Source organism: Amblyomma americanum, chromosome 5 (genome assembly GCF_052857255.1).
Source record: "Amblyomma americanum isolate KBUSLIRL-KWMA chromosome 5, ASM5285725v1, whole genome shotgun sequence".
NCBI classification, from domain to species: Eukaryota; Metazoa; Arthropoda; class Arachnida; order Ixodida; family Ixodidae; genus Amblyomma; species Amblyomma americanum.
The window spans coordinates 76,044,341-76,064,682 of NC_135501.1; the positions used below are offsets into that span (position 1 = coordinate 76,044,341).

The window sequence follows — 20,342 nt, forward strand, 5'->3', positions numbered from 1 at the left end:
GTGGCGCGCCCTGCGAGGTGCGACTACACGAGTTGTCAACCGGCTCCCGCTTCTGTTCTCACCTGCAAAACAAATGTTTTCGGAAACCAAAGCGTGAATGATTGTGTATTTTGCGGAGGCGGTTGCTTGTCAACGCACCCTTCGGGTGGAGTGGAAGGGTCGAGTTCAGTCCGACACGACTCGCGGAGTTTTCACGATCCCAACAGCCGGTTTGTGACCAAACAACTCAATCCAACCCAGGCCTCCGGCTGCACGCTACAGTAGCTCGCTGCTCTTTGTGTCGTGGCAGTTCCATCCAGGCTGTGGTTTTCAGCGTGTTATCCGCGTTTCAGTGCACGCCATGCCAACTGTGTGCCTTGTGAGACAGTGCCGCACGACTTACCAGAATGGAAGCAATGTTAGATTTCACAAGTTGCCCGGAGACCCGCAGCGAAGAGCCCTGTGGCTTCGAGCCATTAACCGCGATATGGGCAGTCAGACCGGGTACGTGTGCTCCGAGCACTTTCTACCGGGCGACTACGAAACGAACCTGGATGTCCTTCGAAGCCTCGGTATGGATTTGAAGAATGCTCGCATCAAGCGAGACGCCGTACCGACGCAAAACCTCTCGCCCGGCGCACCGCCAAAAAAGCGGAGAAGGTCCGAGGTAAGTTCGCGAGACGAAAATGATGAACTTTATTACAGTTTATTGTCCTTTCTTTCGGTTGCTAACAGCTTTTCCTTTTTTAGGAACTACCCGAACCGCAGGATGTGGAAGTAATTTTGACAGCCGAAGAGGCGCAAACTTCGCCACAAATGGTTGACAGCTGCACACAGACCCCAAGAAACACCTTCACTGTTGCCTGCCAGACTGACGGCCGTGATGTGCGAACACGATGTAAGATTTTCCTTGCCGCAGTGGCGCGTTCGTGTTCTACCCACATTCCACAAGAATAAATTGGGTCGCAATAATTTTTTCGCGGTTTAGGAAGAGGGAAGGAGCACTGTTTGATGCATTCATTGTTCACTGGTACCACTGAATGCTTGACAAATTCTGGAGGAGGCATTCGTGTTGTCAGTCCCAATCTGGGGAAGTGCTGGAATAATGTATAAAATTTTTTGGGCCTCCGAAGGAAGCCATCACGTATTTCACATGCAGGTAGTGATAGCATAACTGATACCAAGTTTGCCAGTCGCATGCCTATTAGTTGATAATGAGGAATCCATAACTGTGTGATATTAACATTGTATAAACAAACAGCTCTTGGCATTGCATGAGTTTCATTTTCTTCATTAACTTTCAGATACACAGGTGAACCTCCACATTTCCGTGAGAAAGGATATCCACGTGCAGACAGATGCCGGGCAGACCACCAGCGCACACTGTGAAGCTTGCACGAATACAAGCACAGCTCCAGCCTCCACAACGCGACCTGTTTCTTCTCTACCACCTCCTCCCTCCCAAACAGTCCCCTCACTACCAATTGATGGTCGAGCACCGTCTCCCATCTCATTCGCTCCACGACAGTCATCCAGCCCCATAGAATCCGAAGCCTCAGACTGTGAAGAGGAGCATAACACTCTGCAGAGCTCGGAGTTTTTCCCATCACTTAACGAGACCTTCTTGGGGTAATAATTATGACTTAATACGTACCCCTTTAGCATGCGCACTGAATGCCGTTCCATTATGATGGCGTGACTAAAAATCAAATCAGTCATTTAATAGGTAAAAGAGCACATAAGGTTGTCCTCCCTTTTCTCGGGCAGGGGCAGGTATGAGTATCGTACTGTCTGCGCTCGCATAATTTCGTTGTGGTGGTGCACATGTCCTCTCTCCAGCTGGCCAACTTCGCACCCTATGAATATTCATAAAGCAGCTCTTGATCCATTGAAATGCTTTTGCAATATTCCATGGCACAAGCAGCTGCTCATGCAGCATCAATGAGACAAAAAAATTTGCAAGCTTTGCAAACCTGTCATAACATTAATTACAAGCAAAAAAAATGCACAGAATGGAAAAATGCGCACTACAACACAGAAGGCGCAGTGTCGGCGTGGGCAACCATTACATTTACTGCTCTTTAATGCTGTTAAATTCTAGCTTTCAGTCATCTCGGCAGCATCACATGACTATTTAACCATTGCAACTCACTTTACTTTGTTTCAGACTTGACTCCAGCACTGAAGAAGTCCTTCCACAGGATGATAAAAAATTTATAATATTTGAAAGTTGCCTGAAAGAACTATTTCAAGTGTGCCGCAAGTGCTTTGCCGCTTGCAAAAGTGTAAGTCATGTGTCTGGGACTTGGCTTCAAATACAGACACTGTGTGCAAACCACCACTTCCTGACATGGTCAAGCCAACCGATGATCAATGGCAAGGCGGCGGGCAACGTGCTGATGTCAGCAGCTATGTTGTTCGCTGGCACCAGTCCCACCTCAGTGCTCCGGATGTTCAACTATGTGAACGTGCAGGTGTTCACGTCACGAACATTCTACAATTACCAACGAGGCTACCTGCTTCCTGCAATCGACAAGGTAGGAGAAAGGTTGTGCATTGTAAAATGAATTGCTGAACCAATATTTGACAATTAGTTACTTCAGTTCAAGCAGTAAGTCATCCAGTAAGCCATCATTTGGAGTCAAAGCACTGAGAAACTTGATCACTCTACCTTGCTTATAATATCGAACAACCTCTCATGAGCTGATCCCCCTCTCGGGTGAAGACCCTGGGTCTGCCCATGTGCCTGTCAACATCAAAAACCCCTCTCGTTTTAAGATACAAGGTTCTATCTGTATGTGCTGATGTAATATCTGGTCTGTGAGGAATGTGTTCTGGAGGGTCCACATACTATCGCAATCAAAAGTTTATTGGACACGAGTACATGGAAAAAAAAATTGTGGCTCTGTTGCGTAATCCAGTCGCCTGAAATGTGTCACGGTATGTGGGGGAAAATATGCTCTATACCCTGGCAGCAATACCACGCAGCTTCCTCACAACACAGAGCTGGAATAAATTTTTTTTTCGAGAACACGTGTCCCATAATATTTTGATCGTGAATTTACATAAAGGGTCCATGAAATGATTTTCTGACAGAATGACCCCAAAGCAGCTTCAATTTCCAAAAGACTCAGCAACAGCTATTCATTTTCGATCCACTGCACTCACTTTTGAAGAAAACAAGGGTAGAAAATTCCAGACGCCTTTTCTCCTCGACTCTCCAATGAATGATGCGGCCCAAACCGTCATTACAGTGACAAGTCCGGAAGTCGACAGTGCACATCTAGAACATAGGTAGCACCAGACGAGCACAATAATCAAAATAAAAGAGCAACGCTGTTAGCAACATCTGCTGCAAAACAAGTGAATCAATTAAAGTTCTTCACGCATGCGTACAGTACTGCCCAGAGATTTCTATATGTCCCATTTTATTCAACTATGTATAACACATTAATTGCTTTTGGTTGCGAATTGCAATGGTTCTTCACCCTCATATCTTAAATAAGGAAGAGTTCTGAAAAGAGGTTCTCAAAATCATTTCATGGTACCTGTCAAGAACAGAAGAAGCAGCGTAATAGTGTTCTGCATTTGATGTGATGTTTAAAAACTGCACCTTTGTCATACCAGATCTGGCAACAACAACAGGAGGAGTTGTTTCGCCAGTTGGAAGGCTGCACTGTGGACTTGGCTGGCGATGGACGCTGCGATTCGCCAGGATTTTGTGCAAAATTTTTAACTTACTCTTTGCACGTTGCCCAGCTAAACAAAATTCTTCACTTCGAGCAAGTGCAAGTCGGGGAGGTAGGTCACAACTTTTTAATAAAATGGCTCTGTGATGTAACTTAGCTTTTTTTCCCGACAAAAGTGTGCAGATGTACAATCAAGCACCTCCATGGAGAAGTTCGCCTTTGTGAAGAGCCTCAACATGGTGAAGGAGCGGGGGCTGAAGGTGGCGTCAGTGACAACTGACCGGCACGGCCAAGTCACCAAGTATATGCGGACGCAGGAGCCCACCATCCGACACTACTATGATTGTTGGCATATCTCAAAAGGTAGACCGAATGAACCTACGCTTCGCAGATAAGACTGTTTCCTGCATCATGTTTTGTAGAATGCGGCGAAATTTTAGACTAAATTTCATTGTTCCAAGCAGACTTTACTACAAGAAAAGCGGGGCGCACAGCAAAATTGTAGTGAATATAGTGAAGCAGTGGGAGAGGTTCCTGAATTTGAAGAGGCAAGAAGATGGGGGAAGTTTTATCTGTTTGCTGTCGTTTTTGGCTGTGGTTTATGTCAATGACTATGAGGGAAAGGCCAGCCATGCATGCACAGGTTGCGGATGGGCACTGTGGTGTGAAACCGGATTCCTTGAGTTATGCAGGCTAGAGGAGGGAAGGTGGGTGTAGGTCCTTTCTAATGATAATTTTGTCAGTAAATTAGGTAACATGGGATGTGGCGCAGTGTAGCTCTAAAGCACTTGGCAGGGGAGTCCTCATATTCATTTTTTTGCGTGCTCATTGAGCTGGTCACTCACCTACATGCCCGTTTCTAGAATATAACATCTACCGTGGCCTAGAAGAATCTTACAAACGACATTAATGCACCACTCACTAAATCAGTATTGCTGTTTCGTGGTCTTTGTGAGAAATGATTATCATAATTTCTGATTTCGCATATACCACCAAGACGGTTTAGCGCAGAAAAGATCATGTCTGTGGTTGCAGTTTTCTTAAACTTATGAGAATAACTTTGAACATATATGAGGCGGTCGTACTGTTCGAAGTTTTCTTTGGTCCTTTTCTTCTCCACGACATTCTAGTCGAAATCAAGAGGAAGAAATGGGCTTGGGCAAGGCATGTAAAGCGTAGGCAAGATAAGCGATGGTGGTGAAGGGTAATGGAGTGGATTCCAAGAGAAGGCAAGCGTAGCAGGGGGCGACGGCAAAAGGTTAGGTTAGCAAATGAGATTAAGAGCTTTGCGGGGATGAGGTGGCCGCAACTGCACAGGGCAGGGTTAATTCTCATCAAATATTAGCAGAAATATTTTGTGATTCTCACTTCGTAAAAATCTTTGGTGTACTGCTGACCAAGACCGACTGCACACAGCAGTGCGAAGGTGACGATCTCAGATAGGTGAGTCATTGTCTGTTGTATTGGTCCGCAACAAACACTTGACTGCAATACGGTTTGGAAAATCATGCTGCATATTTTTTTACCACACGCTTTGTTTTTCATTTTGAACAAGTCCAGCATTAGAAAACTACAAGAAACTTATTTATGTCATCTATGCAGAATTTTATTTATACTCTCTTATTTTCTTAGCAATAATTTTGCTTAGAAGGAAAAGGACACCAATAGCGAGGCGTGGTGAGCTACAAATCACTAACTGGCTCGTATGTCTTGTGAGGACAGTTACGAAATGAACTCCGCCGCCTGCACTTATAGCTCTCAATAAATTGCCAGGATAATTTGAGGCGGAACCACTCTGCGGGTTTCAAAGATAGCCCCTGATCTTTTTTTTTTTGGTCGAAGTTTATCACACTCTTCACCTCACTGCCGCTAGAGAGAGCGCCTTTAAATTCGCTGCTGACAAATTGCCAGGCTGTAAGGTCAGTTTTTGAGCATAGTGAGATGCTTTTCATAAATATCTATGTTGGAAAAGCCTTATATTATATGTATTTTAGTTTAGAATGCTCAGGCAAATCGCAATGGGGGTTTTTTTTAGTTGTTGTGGGGGACTTGGGTGTTTATATGCTCCGATTAAGTTGCATAAGGTAGAACACAGTTTAATGGTGGTTTAGTTTGATGCTCAATTGTACTATTAAAGACTCTAAGAACTGCTACTGTGCCTCACTTTGCGCGCACAATATCTAACCCGGCATTTATGGTCAATACGAAGAAAAACTCACATCGATAGTTCCGTTAAAACAGCTCAAGGTTACATGTTCTACAACTCTCAGCAAGAAGCCGCAGGCTGTTTGCTCCATTGAGCATAGCGTTTTCATATGGAAGCTTTAAAGACTAAATGAGGTCGAGAAATAGGAGCTGTTTACCCGGGGCCGAATATTTTGCCAATTCGCGAGCACCGATTCACATGCCAATTGATAACAATTTCTTCCTGCAGATGATGTCCGGCTGTATACAGTACCCTGCAATAAATTGAAAACTTCGTGTCATTAGCGGTTTATTAAGAAGGGCGACGCTCAGTCGGGAGAGGCAATAGTCAGTACAGCTATGAATATGTTTTAGCTATACAGTGTAGCTTAATTGAACAGCGAAAAGGAAAACCCAAGCGTGAAAATTTGCTATTGTTAGGGTAGTGGCAAAAGTGAATGGTGCTTTCAAATTTTGAGATCAATGTTTTAGCAAGGTAAGTATAAAAAATTGCTGATAGCTCTTTTAAGCCTTTTCAAGACATTAGTTCCGGCATAAAAGCTGAGGGGAGCAAGCGATCACGCTGACACAAAAAATATGTCCTTCTAAGAAGCATTAGCTGTATTTAGGAAAAAAATTGAAACAGGCAAAATATAGCACCTCGAAGCATAAGGATCCTAGAGTAACAATGCAAGAAACTGAGAAATTTTTTGATCATCTGAAGATAAGGTGCATTAAGGACACTTCATTGTGGCGAACACAGGCTCAAGAACGCACCAGGTAAAACTTGTTGTTGTTAGTGGTTATCATTAATAAAATAACAATCGAAGGAAAAGATGTTGCTATTCGCGGCATCTGCCATCGAAACCTCAAGCACCTGAGCTGCGCCTAGCGGGAGTAAAAAGACGGAGAGGACAGGGAGAGGGGAAGAAAGGGCGAGCGACAGTAAGAAAGGATTGGGGTAGGGGTTAATATACATTAAGAACAAATACAGAAAAAATTAATAAATGAGTGGTGCTGCGCCGCGAATGATAGGAATTTTGGCTGCTTAGCGTTTCTAGAAGCCTCTTTACGAAGTTGTTTCAAATTTTCTCTGACTGACAGACAAATAAAATAGCAGTCAAGCGACGCTTGAAAAGGGCTCACTGGTTTGATTTTTTGTTGGAGTAGTAACTGTCAGAGGACGCCTTCCGTAATATATATCGCAGTTTTATCTCGTCGTGAATAGTAGGTACAAGCCTGAAACGCGAGGCAGGAAAGGCGTAGCACATTCTAAGAAGGCTCAAAGGTGGCGGTAGTTGCACGCTGGTATATGACAGGGCCCTTGGCTATCGAACACGCCACTGTCTTCACCCGCTTCTGTTCTTGCAGCTAGGAAGCGTATGGTCGATCTGGTTGCTTTCAAGGTTAAGCCACCTTCGCCGTAAGCCGCTTTTCTTAGCTGGTCAAGTGTCTGGCTTCCTTCGCCGCCTTCGCGCGTTGCGTGCGGCCGCTCATGCTTTTATGATGGGCAGCACATTCGGCGCCCCTCCCTGGTTCGAAGCGTTCGACCGCCCTCGCCCCACCGTGTGGACCCACATGAAAGTTCTGTGGCCTTAAAATTGACTCTGTCTCTTTACTCAACTGGCTCAACTGCCCGGCTATAGTGACAGCACTACTTCTTGCAAGCCTTTAGAAGCGGAGAACGAACAGATTAAAGATGAAAAGGCGGCGGTTCACAATGAGAAACTTCCAGCTGAAGCATAACGCGGGAGAAGCTATGGGGTAGGCCAAGACTGCATAAAAAATGGTCGCTTTTTAGATGTTCTCTATTCCTTCAAAGAGAGCAAAAACAAATTCTCTGAAAAGTATCAAACGGTCATGAACTGAGGTACTGCTACGGCATCAGCTAGCATTAATGCTCTACCGCAGTGTCCTTCCCCGTCTGCCTGCTGGTAAGCTGGTCTACACTCTGTATTTTTGCATGCGGACGTTGTTGGGCGCTTGTATCGCATTCTGGGCTTCCATGATTCTCTGTGTGGTGTCACTGATTTGAGCAACATTAGTCCTGTCAAATAGTTTTGGATCTCTCATGTGTGGATACCTCCATGCAAGTCAGCCTTACCAATGGCAAAAATTACTAATTCCAAAAAATTTCAAGTGAAAAACCGTCGCAGTGCCTCATTATTGACCCAGAGACGAGGATGAATAAGTTGAAGCTCATCTGGCTTCCAATAAATTAAAAACATCGCAAGGTTGTCTACATGCGGGGCGCCCTACAACCTTCCAGCAGGGTAACAACTATAACGGTTGAGAGATGGAGGATTTCAGATACGGAGCAGATATGGACGTTGAATCGGGCTGTTATGTTGACGCTGGATGATGCGGTCACCATTAGTAATCGTCACCTTCTTTTAACTGCCTTTAGAACCCAGTGCCTGACTTTGATTCCCAGATGGCCGCCCTTTTGTCTCCATTTACGCGGGATGGGTCTTATACTTCAAGGCCGTATTACACGCTGTCCTAATGTGCGGGGTTATGACGACTCTGCAGAGGATCGCGTAGTTTCATATGCGGACAAGCTGCGGGATGGCCGTCATCTCCACGGATGACGAGCTGCAGGAACATTTTTTTTTCAAGCGATGTTTATTGCCTCAGGGCATAAATGTTATGAAATGAGAGATGGGGAGAATGCTTAAAATGAAAAAAAGATGGGCTGATCTAATGAAATCAAGTAGTGAACGATGATATGGACCCTGTGTCCAGGCAATACAGGAATCCGGATTGTCCGGTGAGAGACCCACCGCCGCCAGCTGCCGAATTTTCGTCAGATTCACCGCCGGGCAAACCCACAACAGGTGGTGGATATCCACCACACAGTCTATGATCTTGCCGACTGGACACCCGGGGCGGGGATATAAATCTTTGAAAGGCGGCCACTTGCGTGTCACAGGTGGAGTTAGGGCAACCCCGACCCGTATCCTCCGAAGCGCAACCTTCTCTGCACGGGTCAGACCACGGGGGAGGGTTACCGCACACGCAGGGATTAGAGCACGTGTGCGGCGCCGGAGGTGTTCCTTTATTGTTAAAAGGAGTGTGGTGTCGTCCAGAGTGAAGACTCGAGGCAAAGACGAGGTTGGGGTCGAAAGGCGAGTTGCAGAATTTGCGCGGCTTTGTGCGCTCAGGAGGTCACGCGGGACCCACTCAATACGGATTTGCTGGGGGATGCGTGCCGCTAGACGATGGATGTCTTGGGAGATTTCTGGGGTGCGACTGACGCGTCGTAGTAGGCGTGTGACATGAAGGGCATCGGTGCGAATGACAATGGGGACCGTAGGTAACATGAGAACGGCGCCCACAGAGCAAAGTGCCTCTTGAACCGCAAGCATTTCCGCGCAGAATGAGGAAGGAGGTTCTGAGAGGCGAAACCTTGACGTTTTGTTCAGGGAAGGCTTGCAAGAACACTAAACTGCCGTTGTTGTTTAGGAGGCCTGGATGCTTGCATCAACGTACATAACGATGCAGCGATGGCGTAGAGGTAGAACATCCGCCTCGCGTGCAAGAGGACCGGGGTTCAAATCCTGGTGCCGCGCAATTCTCCACCGGGTTTTAAAAAAAAAAAAATTCGCGTGTCGATGGAATTGCATAACCAGGCCTGGAGTGCGGCCTTATCTCGGTGACCATAACCGACAACGCACTCTCTCACCAGAGCAGGATTTGGCCACCCTGGTGTAGTACTTGGCCACAACCTTCTATGATCAAACCAATTAACCCTCGGCCCTCAGTCCCCAGCGGCTGCAGAGCAACTGACCAAGGCGGCGGTCAGACCTGTGACGCAGCGGAGGGTGCTAAGAATCTCTGGCTCCGGACAGGCCGCCATTGGAATCTGAACCTGGCAACGTTTAACGCTAGAACTTTAGCTAGTGAGGCTAGCCTAGCAGTGCTGTTCGAGGAACTAGCGGGAATTAAATGGGATGTGATAGGGCTTAGCGAAGTTAGGAGGACAGGTGAGGCGTATACAGTACTAAAGGACGGACACATACTGTGCTATCGCGGGTTAGTGGGTAGACGAGAACTAGGTGTGGGTTTCCTCATTAATAAGGATATAGCTGGCAACGTAGAGGAGTTCTACAGTATTAACGAGAGGGTAGCAGCTATAGTAATTAGGCTGAATAGGAGGTACAAGCTGAAAGTGGTGCAGGCCTACGCACCCACATCCAGCCATGATGACCAGACCGTTGAAAGCTTCTATGAGGACGTAGAATCAGCAATGAATAGAGTAAAATCGCAGTACACTGTACTGATGGGCGACTTCAATGCGAAGGTGGGCAAGAAGCAGGCTGACGACCACGCGGTAGGTGACTATGGGATAGGCTCTAGAAATAGCAGGGGAGAGTTATTAGTCGAATTCGCGGATAGAAATAATTTACGGATCATGAATACCTTCTTCCGCAAACGAGAAAACAGGAAGTGGACCTGGAAGAGCCCCAATGGTGAGATTAAAAATGAAATAGACTTCATACTATGTGCTAAACCTGGCATCATTCAGGATGTGGCCGTCCTCGGAAGGGTGCGTTGCAGCGACCATAGAATGGTAAGGTCTAGAATTAGCCTAGACTTGAAGAGGGAACGGAAGAAGCTAGCGAAGAAGAAGACCATTCACGAGTTAGCCGTAAGAGGGAAAGCACAGGAGTTTAGGATAGCGCTGCAAAACAGATACTCGGCTTTAACTGAGGAAGATGATCTTGATGTTCATTCAATGCACGATAACCTGACATCAATAATTACGGAGTGCGCAGTAGAAGTAGGCGGTAGGACAGTTCGAAAAGATACCGGGAAGCTATCTCAGGTGACGAAAGATCTGATTAAGAAGCGCCAAAACATGAAGGCATCTAACACTACCGATAGAATAGAACTAACGGAGCTATCAAAGTTAATAAATAAGCGCAAGGTAGCCGACATAAGGAAGTTTAATATGGAGAGAATCGAGCATGCTCTAAAGAACGGAGGTAGCCTAAAAACAGTGAAGAGGAAACTAGGCATAGGTAAAAACCAGATGTATGCATTAAGAGACAAGCAGGGCAATGTCATTAGCAATATGGATAAGATAGTTAACGTAGCCGAAGAGTTCTACACAGACCTGTACAGTAGCCAATGTAATCAGAACGCTAATGAGAAAGACAGCAGTGCACAGCAATGCGTCATCCCGCCAGTAACGAAAGATGAAGTAAAGAAAGCCTTAGAAGCAATGAAAAGGGGAAAAGCAGCTGGGGAGGATCAGGTAACAGCAGATCTGTTGAAGGATGGAGGGGACATCGTGCTAGAAAAACCAGCCACCCTGTATACGCAATGCCTTATGACCTCGACTGTACCAGAAGCTTGGAAGAATGCAAACATTATCTTAATTCATAAGAAGGGAGACGCCAAGGACTTGAAAAATTACAGGCCGATCAGCTTACTATCCGTTGCCTACAAAGTATTTACTAAGGTAATCGCTAATAGAGTCAGGGCAACGTTAGACTTTAATCAACCAAATGATCAGGCAGGCTTTCGTAAAGGATATTCTACAATAGATCATATTCACACCATCAATCAGGTGATAGAGAAATGCGCAGAATATAACCAACCTCTATATATAGCTTTCATTGATTACGAGAAAGCATTCGACTCAGTGGAAACCTCATCAGTCATACAGGCATTGCGTAATCAGGGGGTAGAAGAGCCTTATGTCAAAATACTGGAAGATATATATAGCAACTGCACAGCTACTATAGTCCTCCATAAAGTCAGCAATAAAATTCCAATAAGAAAGGGCGTCAGGCAAGGAGACACGATCTCGCCAATGCTGTTCACCGCATGTTTGCAGGAGGTATTTCGAGGCCTGAATTGGGAACAGTTGGGAATAAGAATAAATGGAGAATACCTAAATAATCTGAGATTTGCTGATGACATTGCCTTGCTGAGTCACTCAGGAGGTGAACTGCAAATCATGATCAACGAGTTAGACAGGCAGAGCAGATCGATGGGTCTAAAAATTAACATGCAGAAAACCAAGGTAATGTTCAACAGCCTAGCAAGGGAACAACAGTTCACAATTGGCAGCGAGAGCCTAGAAATTGTGCCGGAATACGTCTACTTAGGGCAGGTAGTGACAGCTGATCCGGATCATGAGAGGGAGATAACTAGAAGGATAAGAATGGGGTGGAGCGCATATGGCAAATGCTCGCAGATCATGAGTGGCAGTTTACCAATTTCCCTCAAGAGGAAAGTGTACAACAGCATAATCTTACCGGTACTCACCTACGGGGCAGAAACGTGGAGGCTAACGAAAAGAGTTCAGCTTAAGTTAAGGACAACGCAGCGAGCCATGGAAAGAAAAATGATAGGTGTAACGTTAAGAGATCGGAAGCGGGCAGAGTGGGTGAGGGAACAAACACGGGTTAATGACATCCTAGTCGAAATCAAGAGAAAGAAATGGGCTTGGGCAGGGCATGTAATGCGAAGGCAAGATAACCGCTGGTCTTTAAGGGTAACGGAGTGGGTTCCAAGAGAAAGTAAGCGTAGCAGGGGGCGGCAGAAGGTTAGATGGGCGGATGAGATTAAGAAGTTTGCAGGCAAAGGGTGGATGCAGCTGGCAAAGGATAGGGCTAATTGGAGAGACATGGGAGAGGCCTTTGCCCTGCAGTGGGTGTAGTAGGGCTGATGATGATGATGATGATGACATAACGATGGAGCCATGCGGCAGATTGGCGTCTTGCTCTGTTATTCGGTCGCGAAACGACGATGCCGCGTGGGTAGATGATGGCCGACGTAGATCAGTTGGTTTGTTGTCGCTTAGCTGCACAAAACGCCAGGGAGGAAGAACTGGCGGGGGCGGCTGTATAGAGAATGGAGTGCGATGAAGCGTATGCCCTGAGTGCACACGTTGTGTGTAGGGTTTGACTTAAGGCGGCGAGCATCGCGTCGTTGCTGCACCAGCTCATCTAGTGTATTCAGCTGCGCATGTTATTGGAGCGTCACGATCGGGGTAATGCGGGGAAGGCAAGTGATGGCCCTCATTATCTATCGATTAACGGCTTCTAGGCGATCCCATTGAGCCCTCGTCAAATGCTGGATTTGGGCTTGGTAAACGAGGCGCGGTTGCGCAACCGCCCGCACCAACAGTCGTGCAACATGAGAGCGGGCTCCACCTGTTTTAGGAGCAATGCGTCTAATCAGACCCAACGCCTTAATTGCTTGCTTTTTAAAAAAGCCCGAGAAAGCCAAGCAGTGCCTTTTCCATACACGTGTATTGTAAAGACCAAGATTTTTACAATCGAACTTTCTTGAATTGGAGTTCCGAATAGATGGAGACGAATTGGTGTTGCAGCCAGTTTACGGCGCCCCCAGCGGCTGGCGACTGACACGAACGTGGTTTTGCTCACTGAAAGCTGCAGACCAATTGAAGAAGCATAAGTCGACGTAATATCTGTGGCTGATTGTAGGGTTGCTGCTTGAGTCATCAGGTCGTTGCGAGTGCTCCACACCGTTATGTCAATAGCATACAATAAGAACTTAATCTCAGAGACATCATGTAAGCGGAAAGCAAGGGGGATAAAAGCAGTATTAAATAATGTTGGCGATAATACCGATCGCTGGGGAACGCCGCAAAGAGGCACAAATGGCCCGACGGCCTCACCATTGAGGCGTATGGCAGAGTTCCGGCCTTCAAGGAAGGGTTTAACAAAATTGCGCACTATAACGGGGAAATGCAGCATGTCAAGCGATTCCAGGATGGTAGCATGACTGATATTATCGTATGCTTTTTGAACGTCCGTAGCCAGTACAGTACGTACAGTGTGGCTGCGAGTTGAGGCCAGAACTGCTGACGCCAAGAGAGCCAGTCCATTTTCTGTGCTTGTAGACTTACGAAAACAAATTTGGGCGGGATGGCAGAAACCATGGTGCTCAAGCGACCACGACAGACGTGTGACAAGCATTTTTTTTGGTAAGCTTGCACAATGTTGGCGTAAGCGATATAGGTCAGAAATTTCCGAGGTCTGTCGGCGGCTTCCCCGGCTTTGGTATGGGGATCACAATAGCCGATTTTCAGGTTTCTGGTTCGACGCCTTCTATCCGTACCTTGTGAATGGTGGCGAGGAGTTGAGGCAGTACAGCGGAGCTTAAGTTCTTGCAAACCTCGTACTGAATGGAGTCCGGGCCGGGCGCAGTCTTCGACGGGCCTCATCTATTGTTGCAAGCAACTCGGGCATTGAAAATGGGCTTGCAATTCCCTCGGCGTCGGCTGTAGATGGGAGCTCCTCGACATATGCTGGATTGGCAGCCAAGAAGGCTCCTAGGACCCTTGGAAGCAACACATCATACTTGGGAAAAATCTTCCGCGCTGCCTCTCTGGCGAAATCAACCGGAGCTAAGTTAGCTGCGAATCATGCTGTGGCCGCTGCGTCAGGACGACGGGAACCATGCTCCATTGCACGGAACGTTCGCCAGAGAGCAGCATTCGGTGACTTTGTCTAGAACTACTCACACCACGCATGCTACTGCCATGGCGAGAGATCGCGTTCATATCTGCGAGCCTTGACAGTAAGGTAATTCAGCCTTGTCCATGCTTGCGCAGAAGTGGAGTCTCGGGAATCTGCCATCTCCGCTTGTCGGTGAGCAGCCCACAGGTTAAGAAGACCCACATCCGGCGCCGGGCGATTCACGTCAGTCCAGGTGACATCAGCAGTCTTATTCAGCGCAGTTTGTATGCAGTCCACAAGTAGTGTAGATGATTGCAAAGAGAGATCTTCGACGGTGGTGCGAAAGGTGTCCCAATTGACGACAGAACACCTACGGCGTAATCGGTGGGCCCTTGATGAATGGAGACCGATGGTGATAGGATGATGGTCACTACCCCAGCAGTCTGGCTCCAGGTGCCACGAGGGAGAGTCACGGATCTCCCCGGAGAACACTCGGACTGAAAGGACTAGGCGACGGGTGTACCCACACAAACGCACATTTAATACATCCTACGTGACACACACACTAGAACACAAAACTAACACAAAACACAGAGACTATAAATATACGCGACCCGGGCACACTGCTACTAGCGTCTACTACTATCATTCTACTGATAGCGGACGGCGTTCGTGCTCACGGTTGGTTCGGTGTGGCTGCGGCGTTGTATGGATCCAGTAGGCGGCGTCACTGGCTGCGTTCGACGTGCTTGGGCTGGCGTTGCTGGCGGCGTTCGACGCGCTTGGGCTGGCGTCGCTGGCTGCGTCGTACAAGCTCCAGGTCCAAGCGCCCGTGGAGGTAATGCTGGTGTTGTTGGCGTTGGGGGCACCACCCGGATGGGTGGCAACAACTCTGGTGACACCCCTGGCCGTAGCAGGTGGTAGCGTCCTCTGTTGACTCCCCGGAACGGGTTCAGGCACGGCAGGAAGTCCACGATGCGGAGTCGTAGAACGCGAGCTCACTGGAGCAGTAGCCGGCGTCGCTCTCTTCCAGCCGATGTGTCCCTGACCTGTCGGAGCCTCCGCTTCTCTGCTGTTCCCCTTCGGGCCTCGCTCTCACTCGCCCCTTTTATTGCCTCGGTGTTAGTCCACGTATGCCTTGTCGTCTTCTTCTCTTCTCCGCCAATCATCTCTCTCCACCTCACCGAATGCTTCTCCACCAATAATCTGCCTCCACCTCACCGAATGCTTCTTCTTCCTCTTCTTTATTCTTCGGTTTATTCGCGTCGTCTTCTTCACACCTTTTTCCTTTAAAATTTAATTTAGGCTCCTTAATATATGTGGCAAGGGCCCCCTCTCTCAAGAGTTTTCCCATGAGAAACTGCTCACGTCATCCTCATCTTCAAGCCATCCAGCCAGCCGACTATCTTCTGTGGCGATTCTGGACTCAGCACACACCACACCGAAGATGTCTAGCACACACCAAACGCGCACCACTAACACAGCACACCAAACTGCGTTTTCAGAACACTAACACACCACTGCCGCCGTCCGTACAGAGTCCTTAATAAACATGTTCGTGTCCACACTCCCTTGTATGATCACATAACACCAACAACAGCAGCAACAACAACAACAACAAGATAAATCCCAGAGATACGTACATTAACACAGCAACAACAAGATACATTCCAGAGATATGTAGAGCTGTTCAGTTGGCTCTACTCATGAACTCCGCTCCAACGTTATCTCTGCCTTTAATATATTCCACCATAAATGAGTATTCTTGCAAGGCCAAACTTCATCTTATAACTTTTCTATTGTTCATTTTGGCCTTGGTTAAGTATTAAAGCGGTTGATGATCTGTTTGGATCCTGAAATGTCTCCCATAAAGATAAATGTGGAATTTCTTTTCCGCCCACACCACCGCCAAACATTCCTTTTCAACAGTGGAGTAGTTGCGTTCACTAGCCGATAATCTCTTGCTTGCAAAAAATACCGGATGTAGCACGCGATTCTCTTCTAGCAAGAGTACGGCTCCTAAAGCTCGGTCTGACGCATCAGTGCCAAGCACAAACTCTTTACCCAGATTCGGAGCAGGCAGAACGGGCGGTTTTGCCATATACCCTTTTAACATTACGGATGCATTCTCATGTTCAGCAGTCCAATTCAGCTTATTGCTTGCCCCCTTCTTAGTTAGTTCGACAAGCGGGTCGGCTATGTGGGCATAATCGAGAATAAAGTCCCTGTAGTATCCCGTTAAGCCCAGGAACGACTGTACCTCTTTCTTGGTCGTCGGTGTCTGGGCCTGCTGTATTTTGTCCAAGATGTCGTCTTTCGTTGCGATACGGCCCATCCCCAGCTTGTGTCCGAGAAAAGAAATGGCTTCAAAGCCCACCTCACATTTTGCCGGTTTTATGGCCTACCTGGCTTGCTGAATCTATCAAATAGTCTTTCCAGCGTAATTACATGCTCTTCCCACGTATCTGTTGTCACAAGGATGTCATAAATATAGTGTTTTACATTTTGGAGACCATCTAAAACCTTCCTCATCAGCTTCGTGAATATTGCAGACGCTGTCTTCAAAGCAAAAGGCATGAATTTAAACTGGAATAAACCCGCCGAGCACGAAAAGGCAGTCTTCTTTTTAGAATATTCTTCCATTGGTATTTGCCAATACCCTTTAGCTAAGTCAAATTTAGAAAAAAACCTTTTGTGAGCCACCTTAGCGAACACCACGCGCGCTCTTGGTGTGGGTTCTGCATCGGGCACTATGATGTCATTTAGCCGACGAAAATCTACACACAGTTGGTCAGTACCATCGGATTTTTTGACAACCACGAGAGGCACATTGTATGCTGACCACGACCTCTCAATCACACCAAGCTCCAACATATCTCGCGCCTCCTTTTGTATTGATTCTTGAACTGCTAAAGGTAGTGGGTATTGCTTCACGCTGACTGGTCTATCTGTAGAGAGGTCTAGTCTGCAACATATGACATCCGTTTTGCCCGGCACATCTGAAAACATCCTCTTTGCTTTGGAGTAGGGCCTTTATCTGTGAGCTTCGTTGCTTCAATCAAATTGGGGTTTTTTAGCAACTCAAGAACGTATGTGTACGTTGTCTTGAGATCTGATGAAATCTCCTTATTAGCCCACAGCTCCTTGAGTATTGTAAGTGGACCTCTAACGGTTTTCCCATACAACATCTCGAAGGGCGAGAAACCAAGACTCGTTTGCGGTACTTCGCGGTAAGCGAACAAAAGAGCTGGGAGATATCTATCCCAATCAGTAGGTCTCTCCTGGCACATTTTCTTGATCATGTTTTTGAGGGTGCCGTTTAACCGCTCTACAAGCCCATTACACATGGGATGGTAAGGCGTCGTCAGTTACTGTCTTACTGACAAAAGGCGGTTAACCTCCTTCATTAGCTCCGATGTGAAGTTCGAGCCCCGGTCACTCAAGATTTCCCTCGGGAACCCATAACGCGAAAAGATTTCCACAAGACCCTCCGCCACTTGGATACTGTCGATAGTTCTCAGTGGAATAGCGTCAGGATAACGAGTGGCCACATCAACCAGAGTAAGCACATATCTATTGCCTTTGGCAGATACTGGAGAGATTGGCCCCACAATGTGAATCGCCACTCGCTGAAACTGTAGGTCGATGGCTGGCATCTTGCCCAGAGGTACGGGACACACTCTTCCCTTCGGAACTGTGCGCTGGCACACGTCACATGAGCGAACAAAGCGCTCAACGTCACTCTGAACACCCGGCCAAAAGAACTCCTCGGTGATCCTAGACACCGTTTGTTGAACACCCTGGTGTCCGGCCATAATGGCGCCAGGTCCTAAGCGTAGCACGGTCTCTCGCATATCTCTTAGTAACACCAGCTGTTGGACCCGCATTCCTGAACTAAACATGCATTCCCTGTGCAAAAGACCATTTACCAATTGATACTCGAATGACGTCCGACTCTTCTTTCTTTTCACCTTTTCCCCGACTCTTTGGAAGCAGGTCTTCAGACTCGGGTCTTCTTTTTGCCTAATTGCAATTTCGTCCGGTGTTACGCTCAGGCACATCGTAACAGGAGTAGAGTGCGGACGCTGTGTTGCTCTGGCTGTCGCTTGAGCTCTTGTCTCCACTGCCGACGAGAAACTGACTGCACCCGTCAGAGCTGTCGCGGGCCTTTCCTCCTTTGGATGTTCTTCAACGTCGAGCATCCTCCACTCGGGATCTGGGTCTTCGACACTTCTTGCACCCGTAATGTTTCCCAAGATGAGATTGTAGATGGGTTAATCTACGCATTTTGCCACTACCTGTCCAGTATAATATGGCGTGGACACTAGAATCCTTGCTTCAGGGAGGTACCTCACTGTGCTGTCTACCAGACTGACGGCCGACGCTTCCCCTGTAAGATCCTCGTCCTTCACCAGGCATCTACTAACCAAGACTCTATTAGCTCCGCTGTCTCTAAGCACCAATATAGGACGGTCCCCTATTTGCCCAACCACCACTGGCACTGCTGCTTTCGACTTGGGTGTTCCACTCATTACCTCATTTTCCAGCGGCGTTTGCTCTCCTTTCAGCTGCCGAACTTCGGATGGCGTGACAAGTTATACCCTAGAGTCGACAACGCATGCAGCTCGGTCCTGCGTTTTGTATCGGCACTCATCCAGAGTATGACCCCTCCTCTTACAACCTTGACACATAACCTGTGTTTATTGGGCAGCACTACTAGTCCGACAGTCAGCTGCACGGTGTCTCACCTTGCCGCAGAGAAAACACCTTACTAGCGCCTTAGATGCACCGCCATATGATCTTGGTAGTGCCGCATCTGTCTCTAAGGTCTTTTGGGTTTCCTCCTTTGCCTTACTCAAATTTCTTAGTCCTTGAGCCTCGAGGAATTGGTCTGCAGTGTCGGCGAACCCTTCCAATGAACACAACTTTCAGGAATAGTGCTAGCTTTGAGCTGCAGCACGCTAAAAATTGCTCTGTGACCAGCTTATCACGCACCCCTTCAAGACTGTTTTATGTGTTTGACATATCAAGCCACCTACCAAATAGTTGGTCAGCCTGCAGGAAAACTGCTTCGCGGTTTCCGAATCCTCAGGTTTCCCGGTGCGAAATCTCTCACGAAAACCCTCTGCCGTAAGCCTGAATCATTGGAGGAATGCCTTTTTGACTTTCTCGTAGTCCATGGAATCAGCAGCAGGCATCCTTTCAAACATATTCAGTGCCTCTCCGACTAAACACATGCTTAATGCCGTGGCCCATTCACTGCGCTCCCAGCCTTGCCCCAAAGTATATGCTCTAATCGTTGTAGATATGCATCCAAATCATCTCTCTTGTCATTAAAAGGAGCCATCAGCTTTCTTGGACAAACTCTAGCTTGTCTAGGAGATTCCGTACCCGCTAAGGAACGCTGATCATTGTCCGGGATCTCCTCATATCCTCCCGCGACATGCGCCTGTTTCCACAAAATAAACTACTTCTCCCGTTCTATCCTCCTTTTCCTGTTCTTCTGCCTCGCGAGCTCTTATCTCTGCCTCGCGAGCTCTTTTCTCTTCTCGCTCTTCTGCTTCACAAGCGCCTGCGCGTGCTTGCGCCCTTTCCTCTCTCAGCCTATCTGCCTCCTCTTTCTTCCTCTTTCCCTCCTCGTCATAGAGACGCATCGCCTCTTCCTTGCTTAACCCTAGCCTGAGCGCCAGCTCTAACGTTTTTGCCAAATCCATACTTTCTGCCGTCGAGAGATCGGGAAAATCCGAGACAAAGCAAAAAAGAAAAAAGAAAATGAATCCTGGCACCGGCTCGCCACTTATCTTTGTCACGTATCTCCCCGGAGAACACTCGGACCGAAAGAATCGACTAGGCGACGGGTGTACCCACACAAACGCACATTTAATACACCCTACGTGACACACACACACACACACACTAGAACACAAAACTAACACAAAACACAGAGACTATAAATACACACGACCCGGGCACACTGCTACTAGCGTCTACTACTATCGTTCTACTGATAGCGGACGGCGTTCGTGCTCACGGTTGGTTCGGTGTGGCT

At 47.4% G+C, this 20,342-nt stretch overlaps 1 protein-coding gene across 1 annotated transcript; it reads left to right on the forward strand.

Annotated features, from left to right (window-relative positions):
- Positions 1–2,137: 2,137 nt before the first annotated feature.
- On the forward strand, positions 2,138–4,063 carry LOC144133975 (uncharacterized). The gene is made up of 3 exons (XM_077667011.1): positions 2,138–2,516; positions 3,607–3,780; positions 3,845–4,063. Exons 1-3 carry the CDS (start codon positions 2,346–2,348, stop codon positions 4,061–4,063), a joined length of 564 nt encoding a protein of 187 aa, XP_077523137.1. The 5' UTR covers positions 2,138–2,345.
- Positions 4,064–20,342: the final 16,279 nt, after the last annotated feature.

Coding starts and splice junctions, on each gene's coding strand:
- LOC144133975 (XM_077667011.1), top strand. CDS start 2,346: ATGATCAATGGCAAGGCGGCGGGCAACGTGCTGATGTCAGCAGCTATG. Junction 2,517..3,606: donor TGCTTCCTGCAATCGACAAG/GTAGGAGAAAGG, acceptor TTGTCATACCAG/ATCTGGCAACAACAACAGGA. Junction 3,781..3,844: donor AGCAAGTGCAAGTCGGGGAG/GTAGGTCACAAC, acceptor TCCCGACAAAAG/TGTGCAGATGTACAATCAAG.